We start from the raw sequence: 16,165 nt of genomic DNA on the forward strand, positions 1-16,165 counted from the left end.
CGACTCAATTATTTTTATAATACATCTCTAAAATATAAGCAAAATTTTATTTTTCTATATAAATAAAAATTTAATATTTAAATTTTTATTTAAAAATAAATTATAAAATTATATTTTACATCATCATCCACGTCGTCTCATGTACAAAACTCAGGGATACGGACGGAGTATATTTCAGATTTATGACTCCTCTTGGTTCACAAATAAATGTTACAATGACTTCCCACGTTTAGAAGATTCACATATTCACCTACTCATCTTTGTACCCATCTCTGTACCAGAACATGCTGCCATAAAATATTGCGTGCTCTCCATAATTTCAATCTCTAAATTTCAAAATTCCTACATAAATAAAAGAAAATAAAAAAGAATAATAAGATGAATACAAAATAACTCCGTACACAGCTAGCTTACTATCATCACATTTCGAGCAAACATCCATGGAGGAAGCATCATCATATTCCCACGAAATTCAAGCTCCTCTATGTAAGTACAAAATCATTTTCATTAATATTTATTCTTGAAATTATTATTAACTCGTTGCATATTTATTACACCTTCCAGTACCAAATCTTCCGTTAAGTTCATCAGTCCACCACGAAAATGCCGAAGAGTTGGAAGAACAATCTCCGATCAGACAGGTGGCGCTCACCGTCCCGACAACCGACGACGAAACCCTCCCGGTACTCACGTTCCGAATGTGGGTCCTAGGAACACTCTCCTGCGTGGTACTCTCATTCCTCAACCAATTCTTCTGGTACCGAACCGAACCGTTGACCATCACGGCGATCTCGGCGCAGATCGCCGTGGTGCCGCTAGGTCAACTCATGGCAGCTAAAATAACCGAAAGAGTATTTTTCCGCGGAACGAGATTCGAGTTCACCATGAATCCAGGGCCATTTAACGTGAAAGAACACGTACTCATCACGATTTTTGCGAACTCCGGGGCCGGTTCGGTTTACGCGATTCATGTTGTGACCGGTGTGAAGATTTTTTATGCGCGTCACATCACGTTCTTTGTGTCGTTGCTCGTTGTCCTAACGACTCAGGTAATATTACTCGGTCCCGGTACCAGTCTCAACGAATTGTATATATTTTTTTCATTGCTCGACACGTATTTTAGAATTTTTATAATTTATTTTTAAAATTTTTAAAATCTTTGCCGTGCTCCCGTCTTCCAATATATATTATTGGCTGAGACAGAGGGAGTAATTTGGTGTGAAATTATTGGCTATATATGTTTTTAGTTTTGTGTTTTTTAGTGTGGTAGATGTGGAGTGAAAATGAAATGGTTGTGTTGAATGGTAGATACTGGGGTTCGGATGGGCTGGTATATTCAGAAGGTATCTGGTGGAGCCAGCGGCTATGTGGTGGCCTGCTAATCTTGTTCAGGTCTCGTTGTTCAGGTATTTTTAGCTACGTAACCGTAATTTTATTTTGGTTTTAGAAATTTACATATTCGTTTGGATGTTTAACTCTATCGAAACTTAAGGAAGCTGAAAAAGAATAGTAAATATATATGGATTGTGTCGATGAGAAAAGGAATCTCGACTGCCAGGGTTATTACAATAATTTCTATACAACATGCGGAGACGCTAATGGGAAGAAAATTTGTGAAGCTTAATTAAGTTATACGTCACTACGTAAACAAACAATTTTTGTTAATCACTCAAAGTGAAATTATTACTATAATAATCACTAGTTGAAAAATATAAAATATTGAAATTGTCGGCTAATGACATGTTGTCGATGTAACTGAACTGGATGTATATGCTTGTATGGCAATGCTGCTGGCTGTCATTTTGTGGCGGGGTAGTCAGATATGGAACGTTCTTTTTTTTTTTTTGGATTTTTAAAAGATATACTCTGGTATTTCTATTGTTTTTCAGACTACTAATTCAAGATTAAGTACAGTTCAGTGTAGTTATTGGATCAATATCATAAATAAAGAAAGGTTCAGGTCCCTAGCATACATATATGTGCTGGGGACATGCTAAAAGACATACTGGTTCTTGGCTGTTGGATAAATATCCAGCGGACATGATTAAAACAAAGTTTTAGTATGTCCATCGCTTTTTTAGCGCTAGACGGGGAAACCTGTCCAGCGCTAAAAAGCGCTGTACGTGGAAAAATGGGTTTCCCCCGGCGCTTTTTTAGCGCTGGACATACTTAAGTTTTGTTTTAGAGCATCTCCAACCATCTAAAACCCTTGGCCAAAAGGTGAGTTGGTATACTTAAAATAAAAAAATTTAGCCAACAGCTTCAAAAACTCAACTCCAACCATGCTCAGCTGTTGTCTATAAATTTAGCCAAACTCCTATGGATGTCTAAATTTGTCGAACCTCTACAGGTCTGTAAGAAATCTGTAGAAATATTGTACATCATTTATTACCATATTGAACTGATATATTCTATTTTAACAATTTAAAATATTAATAACATAATATTTTTAAATTATAGCCAACGAATATAGCCAGTACCATTGAAGTAAATGTTTTACAGGTTCAGCAAATTTTACATGTCTTAGAGCATCTCCAACGGCGTTGGCTATAATCGTTGGCTAAATTGGACCTGTAAGACATTATGTAAAATTTGCTGAACCTGTAAGACATTTTGCTTCAATGGTACCGGCTATATTGGTTGGCTATAATTTAAAAATAGTATGTTATTAATATTTTAAATTGTTAAAATAGAATATATCAGTTCAATATAGTAATAAATGATGTACAATCTTCTTACAGATTTTCTTACAGACCTGTAGAGGTTCGACAAATTTAGCCATCCATAGGAGGTTGGCTAAATTTATAGACAACAGCTGAGCATGGTTGGAGTTGAGGTTTTGGAGCTGTTGGCTAAATTTTTTTATTTTAGGTATGCCACCTCACCTTTTAGCCAAGGGCTTTAGATGGTTGGAGATGCTCTTACAGGTCCAATTTAGCCAACGATTATAACCAGCGCCGTTGGAGATGCTCTTAATCTTGACGGCTGGATATTCATCCAATAGCCACGAACCTGTATGCTTTTTAACATGTCCCTGGCATATATATGCTAGGGACCTGGACCCATAAGTAAATATGAATATAAACAATATTTTTATTAAATTTGTTAAGGGTGAATTATTTGTATTTAACTTATTAATCTTTTTTTGACCGATTTTAAAAAAAATGACTTTTCAATCGATTAACACTCAATAGAGATGCAGCCCGTCCGAAAATCATATTAATCGCTGATTTTTAAAACACTAATCCGTAAATAATAAGTAACGACTAGGATGTCCCACTTTAGGCTGGCTTTTACCTGGCACGGACCCACTTGAGAATGAGTAAAATGCAATGGAGCCCCGAGTGTGTCGTTTTACATGGGCACAGTGACGTATTGACGTGGTCCCTTTTCCCGACATGGAAAGGCAAAAATATCTGCAATTGTTGGTTAGATTTTTCTTTTTGGGTTAGAAATTTATGTGTGTGTGTTTATTCGGGGCAGCACATCATCACTATTCACTTGTAGCCAGACCAACTCTGTTTTGGTTGCAAAATGTTTAAACCGTAATAAACTTTTTGATATTGAAATTTATTTCAGAAAACTATTTTGCTCAAAAATATCCAGAAATTACATATCCAGTAAATGAATGCAGCAGAAGCATTTTGGATTATTTTGCTATTATACGAAAGTCATAAAAAATGATAAAGAAATATTTGTTTTGGAGGCCAGAATGTTTTGTGCCAAAAATTAAAATTAGAAAAAATATTTACGTAAGAGAAACATATATATAAAAAAATGAAGAGTATAAAATCTCAAATAAACAGACAAAAGGTTTCTACTACATGTATAAAATTGAGTAAAAAAATTATGATAATTGTGATAAAATATTTTAGTTGTTGCTATTGATCCGGATATCGGGTTCATTTCAATTAAAACTTAACATATACTCTAATCTTTTTGAAAAGATCTTGTACCCGATTCTATAGATATTTTTCTAAATATTTTTGAACATCTTTCTTCCCTCCAAGAGGTTGAGCGTTCTTGGATTCACTTAACGTTGATCAGAAGGAAAAATATTGGCAACATTTTTTCTTTCTGCATGATAAAATGTCTGGAAAGTTGTTTGAGTTTTAAAGCATTGTTTTACAGGGCTCTCCATGAGAAAGAAGAAAGGCCTAAAGGCGGATTAACTCGAACTCAATTTTTCCTGATCGCCTTCATTTGTAGCTTCGCTTACTACGTCTTCCCTGGCTACCTCTTTCAAATGCTAACCTCCCTTTCTTGGGTCTGCTGGATCTTCCCCAAATCAGTTCTAGCACAGCAACTTGGCTCCGGTCTCCACGGGCTTGGAATAGGAGCCATTGGCCTCGACTGGTCTTCCATCTCGGCCTACCTTGGGAGCCCCTTAGCCAGCCCGTGGTTCGCCACTGCCAATGTAGCTGTGGGATTTTTTCTAGTCATGTATGTTGTGACACCTATAAGCTACTGGTTCAATTTTTATAAGGCCAAAAATTTCCCAATATTTTCTGATGAACTCTTCACTGTCACTGGCCAAATTTACAATATTACAACCATCATTGATGATAATTTCCACCTGGATTCCGCGGCTTATGAACGTGAGGGGCCTCTCTATCTGAGTACATTTTTCGCTATGACTTATGGCGTTGGATTTGCAGCTCTGTCTGCGACTGTTATGCACGTGTTTCTATTTCATGGAAGGTACCATTTCTTGATCTCGAAACCACACTCACGCCTGCTTGGTAGTGAAATAAATGTCGGTAATTTTGTGGATTAATATGTGCAGGGAGATATGGGAGCAGAGCAGATCGAGTTTTAAAGAAAAGAAAATGGACATACACACGAGACTTATGAGCAAATATAAACAAGTCCCGGAGTGGTGGTTCTGGTCCATCCTGATTGCCAACATTACACTTACAATTTTCGCCTGTGAGTATTACAATGAACAACTTCAACTGCCTTGGTGGGGTGTACTGCTAGCTTGCGCGATTGCCTTCTTTTTCACTCTGCCTATAGGAATCATCACTGCCATTACTAACCAGGTTCATGCATTTCCTACATAGCGTAATTTTCAAAATTAAGTTTTCTATTTTATAATGTATGCGTTCATGTCCCTTATATGTGAGTAAAGAACGTAAATTTGAAATCTAAAAGATTTATAGATTTACCTGGTATGTCTTTTTTCACTTCAGGCTCCAGGCTTGAACATCATCACAGAATATATCATTGGATACATCTATCCAGGGTATCCGGTTGCTAATATGTGCTTTAAAGTGTATGGTTACATAAGCATGTCGCAAGCAATCACCTTCCTTCAAGACTTTAAACTCGGTCACTACATGAAAATTCCACCTCGGACTATGTTCATGGCACAGGTCAGTTCTTTGTTCATAGATCAAGATCTGCCTTTTAGCATTATGTAGCAGAATATCACTTTTCAGCCACTGATTAATCAAAATCTATTTTCTCAAAATGTTCAGATAGTTGGGACGCTTATAGCAAGTTTAGTGTACTTGGTAACAGCCTGGTGGTTAATGGAAACTATCCCTGACATTTGTGCAACTGCATCTTCTGGTGGCACTGTGTGGACTTGTCCAGGAGATCATGTATTCTATGATGCATCTGTTATATGGGGGCTAATCGGGCCTCGTAGAATTTTTGGAGATTTAGGCACTTATGCAATGGTGAATTGGTTCTTTTTGCTTGGAGCAATTGCTCCTGTTTTTGTCTGGTTAGCTCACAGGGCATTCCCCGATCAGGAGTGGATTAGGCTCATAAACATGCCCGTTTTAATAGGCGCCACAGGGCAGATGCCACCGGCTACTGCAGTCAACTACGCTGCATGGATTATGGTGGGATTTTTATCAGGATTTGTAGTCTACAGATATAAACCAGAGTGGTGGCAACGACATAATTATGTTCTTTCTGGTGCGCTTGATGCTGGACTGGCTTTCATGGGAGTGCTATTGTATCTATGTTTAGGATTGGAAGATATTGGTCTTAATTGGTGGGGTAATGAACTTGATGGATGTCCTTATGCTTCCTGTCCGACAGCTCAAGGGATCGTAGTCGATGGCTGCCCCGTGGTTATGTAGCCCCGTATAAGACTCAAAGTCACGCGTGTTTTTCATTGTGGCTTCTCTTTGTATAAATAGTACTGTCATTTGTACTCTTTTTTTTTCTTGTAATTGTTTCCAGTAAAAGAATTGTGTAAATTACTATCAGTTGATTCTTGAACAAAGTCTCCCATGATTCATTCAATAACCGTAGCATCACCTAACAGAGCATCATGATTCTGCATTTCTGCTCCATGGAGAATATATTATTGAAATCATACCAAGAGTATCTGAAGGAGAAGGGTAACAATAATATGAATAAAATGTATCAATAGTTGTAGATACACTTCCACATTGCTCGAGTCAACTGCCATTATCACCGAATTTGAACTAAATTTGATTGTATCTAACTTGATATTGATGTCTCAATATCACAGAAACTTTTTTACATATGCATACTTTTAAGATTCCAGATTTCTTCTTACAACCAAAAATGTTTTTTAATTTTGAAAATTTAATCTAGCTTTACGATGTCCGACATCCATGCATGCTTCGATTTCAATATCTGAACTCCAATATCATGTCAAAACTGAAGCTGTACAGTACAGGAAAGATCTATCAAGTAGTACAGAAACTGCATGTACGTTTCTGTAGAGAAGGAATTGTGAATCTGGTAATTTAAAACATAAAAGGGTATGTTTGTAAATAAAAGCAAAAAATCTGGTATTAACAAAATACATACCCTAATAGTCGAGTAAGAGAATCTCCAACGGTGTTGGCTATAATCGTTGGCTAAGAGTAAGAGAATCTCCAACGGTGTTGGCTATAATCGTTGGCTAAATTGGACTGTAAGATATTATGTAAAATTTGTTGAAACTATAAGATATTTTTGCTTCAATGGTACTGGCTATATTGGTTGACTATAATTTAAAAATAGTATGTTATTAATATTTTAAATTGTTAAAATAGAATATATCAGTTCAATATGGTAATAAATGATGTACGATTTTCTTACAGATTTTCTTACAGACCTGTAGAGGTTCGACAAATTTAGTCATCCATAGGAGGTTGGCTAAATTTATAGACAACAGCTGAGCATGGTTGGAGTTGTGTTTTTGGAGCTGTTGGCTAAATTTTTTTATTTTAAGTATGGCAACTCACCTTTTAGTTAAGGGATTTAAATGGTTGGAGATGCTCTGATAGGCTAAGAGCATCTCCAATCATACAAACCCCTTAGCTAAAAAGTGAGTTGGCATTCCAAATATAAAAAATTTAGCCAACATGTTGAAAAAATCATACTCCAACCACGTGAACCCGTTGTCTATAATTTTAGCCAACCTCCTATGGATGACTATATTTGTCGAACCTCTACAGGTCTGTAAAAAATCTGTAGGATGATTGCACATCATTAATTACCATATTAAACTAATATATTCTATTTTAACAAACTAAAATATTAATAACATTCTATTTTTAAATTATAGCCAATATCATTGAAGTACAATGTCTTATAAGTTTAGCAAATTTTACATAATATCTTACAGATTCAATTTAGCCACATGCTCTAATAATATAAAGAAGAGAATAATCCTTTTCCAGGAAATCCAAAACCTACAAGATTCTTTTTTCTTCTTTAATTCCAGAAAAAGATGAGACTATGTTTATTGAATTTTGAATTCACAAACATATTTACAAATGTACTGACTACTGTCATGATTAAAAGCTGCAATGAATTCACAAGTTCACAAGGGTCATGTTTTCACCCAATATCCTGCATAATAATTCACTGTACCTAGTACTAAAGAGTCTAAGATGAAGACAGGCTAAAAAGCTAGCTGGCTGTCGTCTGATTTTGAGCAAGAAAAACATGGAGGAAGAATCAATCTCACATGACATACAAGCTCCCTTGTGTAAGTACATCCTCATCTTATAGTTCTCACTTACAAGTTAGTAAGTTACATATGAAAAGTGTGTGTGTGTGTGTGTGAGATTAACTTCAATTTTATGTTTTATTGGCTAGTATCCAATTCTCAGTCAAGGCTACCGGAAAAACAAGAAAATGAAAAGCTTTGTGAAGAGTCTCCGATCAGGCAGGTGGCCCTCACTGTTCCTACCACAGACGACGAGACCCTCCCGGTACTCACATTCCGAATGTGGGTTTTGGGGATTTTCTCCTGCGTGGTCTTGTCGTTCCTCAACATGTTCTTTTGGTACAGAACCGAACCATTGGCCATCACGGCGATCTCAGCTCAGATCGCCGTGGTTCCACTAGGCCAACTCATGGCAGCCAAAATAACTGACAGAATATTTTTCCAGGGAACGAGATGGCAATTCACATTGAATCCCGGTCCATTTAACGTTAAAGAACATGTCCTGATCACCATTTTTGCCAACTCTGGTGCTGGTTCTGTTTTCGCTATCTATGTTGTCACTGGCGTGAAGATTTTCTATGCGCGTCACATCACCTTCTTCGTCTCTTTGCTGGTTGTCATAACAACTCAGGTATCAGATTAGTACTATTTATCGCTTTATACATTATTGTGGTGCAGATAGATTAATCATAGTGGCCTAGTGGGGATATTTGAAATTTGATTTTTAAGCAATAAAGTATTTGAAATGGTGGTTGAATGGCAGATAATGGGGTTTGGATGGGCAGGAATATTTAGAAGATATCTGGTGGAGCCGGCAGCTATGTGGTGGCCTGCTAATCTTGTTCAAGTCTCCTTGTTCAGGTAAATTTGTTACATCTCTGCTTTTACCATTTTGAGCTTCAGTTATTGTTTCAAGTAAGTTACTATGAGTTAAAAAAAATTAAATATATAAACTGAGAATATTTAACGCAATCTGGGGGTAAATCTAATGCTAAGAAGAATGGTGCTTAAAAAGGGGAAATTGTGAGTCTAATGGGGAAACAAGGCTTTATTAGTAGTCATTGTAAAGCAAGTGGACATGTTGGGATAGATAACCAGAAGCTGAAGTGTGACACAACAATGAACGTTTAAGTTTGCTGTTCACGAGTCATGTAATAATGAGATTATTGGTTCAGTGGTTCCCATTGATGTATGTCAGGTAATTTTCAGGAGTCCATATTTGGGGGATAGATGTGCCCTAATGACAGGAGATTAGTGAATTTCCGTGGGAGGATTGTCTTGTTGGTCATACACCCGTGTGAGGAACTAGCATGTAAACAAGCTTAGCTTCTTTGTCAACTCAACGGGATAGTGATCTTGAGAAGTTGAAGATATTAGTTTGGGGATTTTCTGGAGGACCTTGACTGATTACCCTAAATATCACGCGAAAATATGGCCCTAGATATCATATTAAAACACTACATCATATAGCGTTAGGTTTTATAATAATAACATGCAACACAATGCAGCGGTTTTTTTTTTTTATGGGATTAGGCTTAAAAAAATGGTAAACACCACATGATGTAGTGTTACTATCTTTTTAAAAAGTATATATAAATGTTAAACACGTAATGTTATAAAGTGATATTTGAGGCTTCTAGATGTGATATTTAAAGCATTATTATTTGAAAATGTGCTAAAGGGTAACGCCATGTGGCTGCAGAAGTGTTGCCTAATCTCGGGGTGTATCCTAACACTCTACTAGAATTTGATGAGGTAAAGAAACAAGTTTGGGAACTTCTGGAGTATGGAGTTGTTGTGCTGACTAGTTCGTCTTGTGAGTCACTAGTTTTACTACTTCTTAGGAAGAATGATGGTCGCCTGGTCGGTGTATGTGTGTTGATTATTGTGCACTTAACGTTTGATTGTTCCAATTAGAGAGTGCCCGGTTCTCCATGTTTCATCTATATACTACTTTTTAATTCCACAATCAACAGTATTTTGCCTAGTTGATCTATTATTTTATACTCTGAGATAGACACTGGTAGAATAGTTTTAGGTATGTAATTACGGCCATTAGACCCTCTAATATCCCGTGAGGGTGATATACTTTCACAAGGATGTAAATGACAAAGTTGCTCAACAAAAATCAAGTAACTGATATGACTTTAGGAGTGAGATTGTGCAAATCGGTTAAAAAAAGGTACTGCAATGGATCATCTTACTCTACCTGAGCTATTTATGTAAATGATACTCCAGTACTTGATGATGTTTCCTGCAGGGCTCTTCATGAGAAAGAGAAAAGGTCCAAAGGCGGATTAACTCGTACTCAGTTCTTCCTCATCGCTTTCATTTGCAGCTTTGCTTTCTACATCTTCCCTGGTTACCTCTTTCAACTGTTAACTTCCTTTTCATGGATCTGCTGGGTCTTCCCGAAATCAGTTCTAGCACAACAACTTGGTTCTGGACTCCACGGCCTAGGAATTGGTGCCATTGGCCTTGACTGGTCTTCCATTTCTGCCTATCTTGGAAGCCCGCTGGCAAGCCCGTGGTTTGCTACTGCCAATGTTGCCGTGGGTTTTTCGCTGTTCATGTATGTTGTCACACCTATAAGCTACTGGCTCAATGTTTATGAAGCGAAAAAATTCCCCATATTCTCTGATGATCTCTTTACCTCCTCTGGCCAAATTTACAATGTTACAGCCATCATTGACTCTAATTTTCACCTGGACTCTGCGGATTATGAACGCCAGGGACCCCTTTATCTTAGTACACTTTTTGTTATGACCTATGGTGTTGGATTTGCAGCTCTCTCTGCCACTGTTGTACATGTTTTTCTATTCCATGGAAGGTAACATTTTTTAATTCAATTATAGACACTCGCAAACTTGGTTGGCATCGAAATGAATGTGCATCCTGGTAATATGTGCAGGGAATTATGGGAGCAAAGCAAATCAAGCTTTAATGAAAAGAAAATGGACGTGCATACAAGACTTATGAGGAAATATAAACAAGTCCCGGAGTGGTGGTTTTTGTGCATCCTCGTGGCCAACGTAGCACTTACAATATTTGCCTGCGAGTATTACAATGATCAACTGCAACTTCCTTGGTGGGGAGTACTACTAGCTTGCACCATGGCCTTCTTTTTCACTCTTCCAATTGGGATCATCACTGCCATTACAAACCAGGTTTCATGCATTCCCTGTGCTTGATTTTCACAAAATTGAGTTACATCTGTGCTGTATCGGTTCATATACTTTATAAACGAGTATATTAACATATAATTATAATCAAAGAGTCTGTCGGATTTATTTCCATACTTCTGTAGGCACCAGGCTTGAACATCATCACAGAATACGTAATAGGGTACATCTATCCAGGGTATCCGGTTGCTAATATGTGCTTTAAGATAATTGGTTGGGTCAGTATGTCTCAAGCAATTACCTTCCTTCAAGACTTTAAACTCGGTCATTATATGAAAATTCCCCCTCGAACAATGTTTATGGCACAGGTCAGTTTTATATTCACAGATCTAGATTCATCTTCCAACATTATGTGCAGCCTATTTGACTGTCTGATCAGGTTTTTTTTTACAGATAGTGGGTACGCTTATGGCAAGTACAGTGTACTTGATAACAGCCTGGTATTTAATGGAAACTATTCCTGAAATTTGTGAAACTGCATCCTCCAGTTTCACTGTGTGGACTTGCCCGATAGATCATGTGTTTTATGATGCATCCGTTGTCTGGGGATTAATTGGACCTCGAAGAACTTTTGGAGATTTAGGCACTTATGCGATGGTGAATTGGTCCTTTTTGCTAGGAGCAATTGCTCCAGTTCCCGTCTGGTTGGCTCAAAAAGCATTTCCTAACCAAGATTGGATTAGGCTCATAAACATGCCAGTACTTATAGGCGCAGTAGGATTGATGCCAGCAGCTACCGCAATTAACTACAGTGCATGGATTATGGTTGGATTTTTATCTGGATTTGTAGTGTACAGATATAAACCGGATTGGTGGCAACGGCACAATTATGTTCTTTCTGGTGCACTGGATGCTGGACTGGCTTTTATGGGAGTGTTATTGTATCTGTGTTTAGGATTGGAAGATATTGGTCTTAATTGGTGGGGTAATGAACTTGATGGATGTCCTTATGCTTCCTGTCCGACAGCTCAAGGGATTGTGGTCGATGGCTGCCCTGTGGTAACTATGTAGCCATAAAGAGGAATCAAGTCATGCATTTTTTTCACTGTGGCTTTAGTTCTTGTAATTGCTTCTGTTGCTTTTGAAAGAATTATGCAAAATGCTGGCAGTCAATTCTTGCACAAGTTATGGTATTACTGCTTAATGAGTATAGTTACATTTATACCGTTATATCGGTCTTAAGTGCAGGAATAGCTTACGCCAATACAGCTAGAAAGGGACCTTGGATCATAGAATTCGTGCTTTGATCTTTAACTACAGAAATGTCTCTCTAATTTTGAATTAAGAAATCGGGGATGAAAAATCTACAAGTATGGAAAATAATAAATAAGTATCATTAAGTGTTCTAAAATGTCATGAAACAATCTTGACAAAAAACATGTTATAAAACAACAGATATCTATGCATATCATGGATCCAGAAGTAGCTAATGTAGTTGTAAAGAATGACAACTGATACACGCGTGCATAAGGTAATATTTGTGGGCATCAGGGGAAAAGCCTGCCTTGCAAATTATGAAAAAGCTCCATTTTCTACAACATGTCCAGATCTTTGGAAACTCACTGATGAATCCAACCAGCCTTCAGCCTTGGCTCGTTCAACGTACTGTGCAAACTTTTTCTCAGCATCAGGAACGTCCAAAGCTAAGTCGTCAAGTGATTCTGCTAATCTGCCAAAGCCTTTGGTCATCTGATTCATCGTTATGAGCCCGGTGCTAAAACACGGTCTGAGTAAATCCCACAATCTATCATTTTTCTTTTCTATGATTGCCACTAGTGATTTCTAATTTCTTAACAACCTCATGGTTGAAAAATGGGCATATTCAACTCCTTTACGAAAAATGGCGGACCCTAGTATGGGCTACGCAGCCCAGGCCACTATGAATTTTTGTTGAAAAATTTTACTAATATTTAGCTACTGCTGAGTCTGAAGTATTTTAGCCCGGACAGTTATAACTTCTAAACTTGGACAGATTTTTATTTAAAATATTATGTTTCAAATTTTTTTGTTTTGTCTAAAAATAAGGATCATATACTTTTATACAAAACAAAAAAATTTCAAAAATATTATATATAAGTATGCCTATCGATCAAATTGAAATACTTGAAAAAATCAAGTGTCATCCTTTTTGAGAAAGAGGAGTACATATTACTGCAACAACCCATGTAATTCACCACTCGCCTTACTCTGCCCCACACAAACACACATTTCACCCCTCTCTCCCCTCTCCGTCTTCGATACTATATACATTATATATACTCTCGCATCCGCTTTTGACACACGCCTTTTCTTAAATTACACAAGGTGTGTTCCTCTTCCTACCAATATGTTCTTAGTCAGTTATCATTATATTATGAGCTAATGTATATATCAATTATCAAGTGAGTTATTGTACTATATATGTATGTGTTTATATATGTAAATGTATTGTTTTTTTTTAAAGATAATGTAAATGTATTGTTAATCAACTTTATATTATTCGTATAATTAATTTGTGTGCGATTGCAGTTGTGTGTGTAATCATTTGTTATATTGTTATTTGATTTCTTCACCTGATAGTCGTGTGTATTTATAGTTACGAGAATAGAGTGATCGCACTATTATATATGTTCCAATGAGTGTATAATTATTGTAATTTGTGCATGACTGCTTAATTGTGTAGTTGTGACTTACGAGTGTATTTGCGATTGTGTGGATTTGTTTATTATATTTACTGTTTGTGTACGTCAATGGAGTGATTGCACTATTTATGTATGTATCTATACATATGCTTTTTTTTTTGACAAAATCTATACATATGCTTTAAATGTATTGTTTATCACTTTCTAGATCATGTATATGCTGTGAGATAATGCATGCGAGTGTGTGTGTGTTTGTGATACTGATGAATTGTTTTTGTGAATTGATAATTAGAAATGTTGGCAATGGCAGGAGAAAAAAGCAAGGCTTGATAATAAGGTGGAATGTGTCCATTGTCCTATTCAATTTTACAACAAGAAAGAGTTTGAGCTCACATTATCGCATTGTTCATCATAACATCATGTGTGGATGTGGCAACTGGTTTGCGAACTTGGCTCATAGGAGCTCTGAATATCTTGTGTTTACTTCTACTATCATGTAAACTTTCACATTTATACTCATATAATCATTCTCTAATATGCTCTCTATTTCCACGTAACTTTACTCTGCTCTCATGTATAAAAAATATATAATATCATTTGTGAATTGACATTACTTTAAAATTTTAATACATGCTCTTTGCCTATATATTTATCTAGTGTAAGTATCCAACGACCTCTTTTCTCCTTTTCTTTTCTGTAAATGCTGGTTAGTTGGTCAGCTACAGGGCGGATCCTGTTTGGGGCCTCGGTTTACCCCTTAAATTTTTATCCCTAATTTTATATAATTACATAATGTCGTGCAATGGTAAAAAATTACATAATTCGAATATTAAAATTTTGTTTTCTATGTTATCATTTCGGTATCCACCAGAAGATGACTTATTTATGCTGTGCAACGGCAAAGAATTACATAATATGAATATTAAATTTCTTTTATGTTCATTCCGATTAGTCATCGTTACAAAATATTATATATGACCTCTCTTATTTTTGGAGCCGGATCCGCCATTGCTTAGCCATATTTGATTCTTCTTTATTTGATTGTTAACAAAAATACAAAAAATATAGAGAATTAAGAGGATTTGAATCTTTTGACTTAAAAAGAATAAGTGATTAACTTGACGGGAAAATTTATCTAGGAGCTTAATTACTATGTTGATGGTTTTGAGACACTTATATATCAACCTATCTTCATATTATAAGTAAAAGACTATATTGGTTTCAAACTTTCTTTAGAATATAAAATGACCTTCCAAGAAAAATGTTTACAATTTCAATATATAAATAGAACCCACAACCTGTAAAATGATTCAAACTTTTTTTGTATCCTGAATTTATCTCAAAATGATGACTGTGCTTAATTTGTAAAGTGTTTTCCGAATAAATTCAATTGAATATTAAAAATTTTATTTTCCACATATCAAATTATTTTTTCGTATGACTCTTGATTGCCTTAAAAAATTTTGGTAAAATAGTAGTGATAAATATTCAAATAATTATAGTGAAAAATTATATGCTAAGGAAACTACAGTAAAGTGGGTAAAGGAGAGCTACCAACTTATATATAGGTATTTTTTCACAATTGTTCATAAAAATCAGAAGCGATTGAACAATAAAATTTTAAATGATTAAAAGTTGGTAATATATATTCTATCTTCTGAATTAAATTTATAGTAAACAAAATATTTTCCAAAAATAAATTTAGATAAAATAATCAAGATATAACTATAAAATCCATGCAAAGCTTTCATTAATTTCAGATCATACTACCATTTAATCTGCATAGAAATAAACGAATTTTTTTTATAACATTGCTTAAAATTTTCATTCCAATAAAAATAAAAAAAGATCCGAGCATTCCATATTGCTCACTTTGATTGAAAATCCCTAACCGTAAATTAAAATAATATATAAAAATATCATTAGTCGGCATCATATTAATTTTGAATTTTCAAATAAAACTAATAATTAACTAAAAATAATATATTTAACTCTGATTAAAAGAGTCTTTTTTTTTTTTTTACGAAAGCTGAAGTTTTATTACCAATTCAAATCCGTCTTAATACAATGATTGACTGAAATCGGGATATCCATATTGAAACTACAAGCTGGGTAACTATATATATGATTCGTTCGCTACATGTTACAAAGACACTTTGTTTAAACGTTGAAGATGAGGGAAATCATATTTGTAGACCATTTAACATGATACAAAGACACTTTGTTTAAACGTTGAAGCTGACTCCGACACCCCTCAAAAACTCAGATTACATGTTATTTTTTATTAGATTAGATTTTTACAAAAAATTAACTTTTTGGGTCCAAACCTCTATTTCGATCCGCTGACTATCAAACACTATATTAGCGGATTTTAGTGGTCAACCTTCTAAAACACCCGAAACCTCTAATTTTGCTCCAAACTTCTAACTTCCAAA

General features: G+C 35.6%; 2 protein-coding genes across 3 annotated transcripts; both read left to right on the top strand.

Annotated features, from left to right (window-relative positions):
* The first annotated feature begins 297 nt into the window (after positions 1-297).
* Positions 298-6,241, top strand: LOC108205807 (oligopeptide transporter 7-like). Its single transcript, XM_017375888.2, has 7 exons — positions 298-486; positions 565-1,049; positions 1,309-1,406; positions 4,132-4,701; positions 4,787-5,042; positions 5,193-5,375; positions 5,481-6,241. The coding sequence occupies exons 1-7, from the start codon at positions 441-443 to the stop codon at positions 6,093-6,095; spliced, it is 2,253 nt and encodes a 750-aa protein (XP_017231377.1). The 5' UTR covers positions 298-440; the 3' UTR covers positions 6,096-6,241.
* Positions 6,242-7,652: 1,411 nt separating this feature from the next.
* On the top strand, positions 7,653-12,279 carry LOC108209940 (oligopeptide transporter 7-like). 2 transcript variants are annotated; one of them, XM_017381158.2, is made up of 7 exons: positions 7,653-7,966; positions 8,077-8,558; positions 8,691-8,788; positions 10,188-10,757; positions 10,839-11,094; positions 11,235-11,417; positions 11,503-12,279. In XM_017381158.2, exons 1-7 carry the CDS (start codon positions 7,924-7,926, stop codon positions 12,118-12,120), a joined length of 2,250 nt encoding a protein of 749 aa, XP_017236647.1. In that variant the 5' UTR covers positions 7,653-7,923; the 3' UTR covers positions 12,121-12,279. The 2 variants fall into 2 exon arrangements, with proteins under 2 accessions (XP_017236647.1, XP_063943692.1); XM_064087622.1 differs by lacking the exon at positions 7,653-7,966 and having other exon boundaries at positions 8,426-8,558; positions 8,713-8,788.
* Positions 12,280-16,165: the final 3,886 nt, after the last annotated feature.

This window comes from Daucus carota, chromosome 2, assembly GCF_001625215.2.
Source record: "Daucus carota subsp. sativus chromosome 2, DH1 v3.0, whole genome shotgun sequence".
Classification (NCBI taxonomy): Eukaryota; Viridiplantae; Streptophyta; class Magnoliopsida; order Apiales; family Apiaceae; genus Daucus; species Daucus carota.

Excerpts from the sequence above, each read along its gene's own strand:
- LOC108205807 (XM_017375888.2), top strand. The coding sequence starts at position 441 with ATGGAGGAAGCATCATCATATTCCCACGAAATTCAAGCTCCTCTAT. Across the intron at positions 487-564 it reads CGAAATTCAAGCTCCTCTAT|TACCAAATCTTCCGTTAAGT; the intron begins GTAAGTACAAAA and ends TACACCTTCCAG. Across the intron at positions 1,050-1,308 it reads TCGTTGTCCTAACGACTCAG|ATACTGGGGTTCGGATGGGC; the intron begins GTAATATTACTC and ends GTTGAATGGTAG.
- LOC108209940 (XM_017381158.2), top strand. The coding sequence starts at position 7,924 with ATGGAGGAAGAATCAATCTCACATGACATACAAGCTCCCTTGT. Across the intron at positions 7,967-8,076 it reads TGACATACAAGCTCCCTTGT|TATCCAATTCTCAGTCAAGG; the intron begins GTAAGTACATCC and ends TTTATTGGCTAG. Across the intron at positions 8,559-8,690 it reads TGGTTGTCATAACAACTCAG|ATAATGGGGTTTGGATGGGC; the intron begins GTATCAGATTAG and ends GTTGAATGGCAG.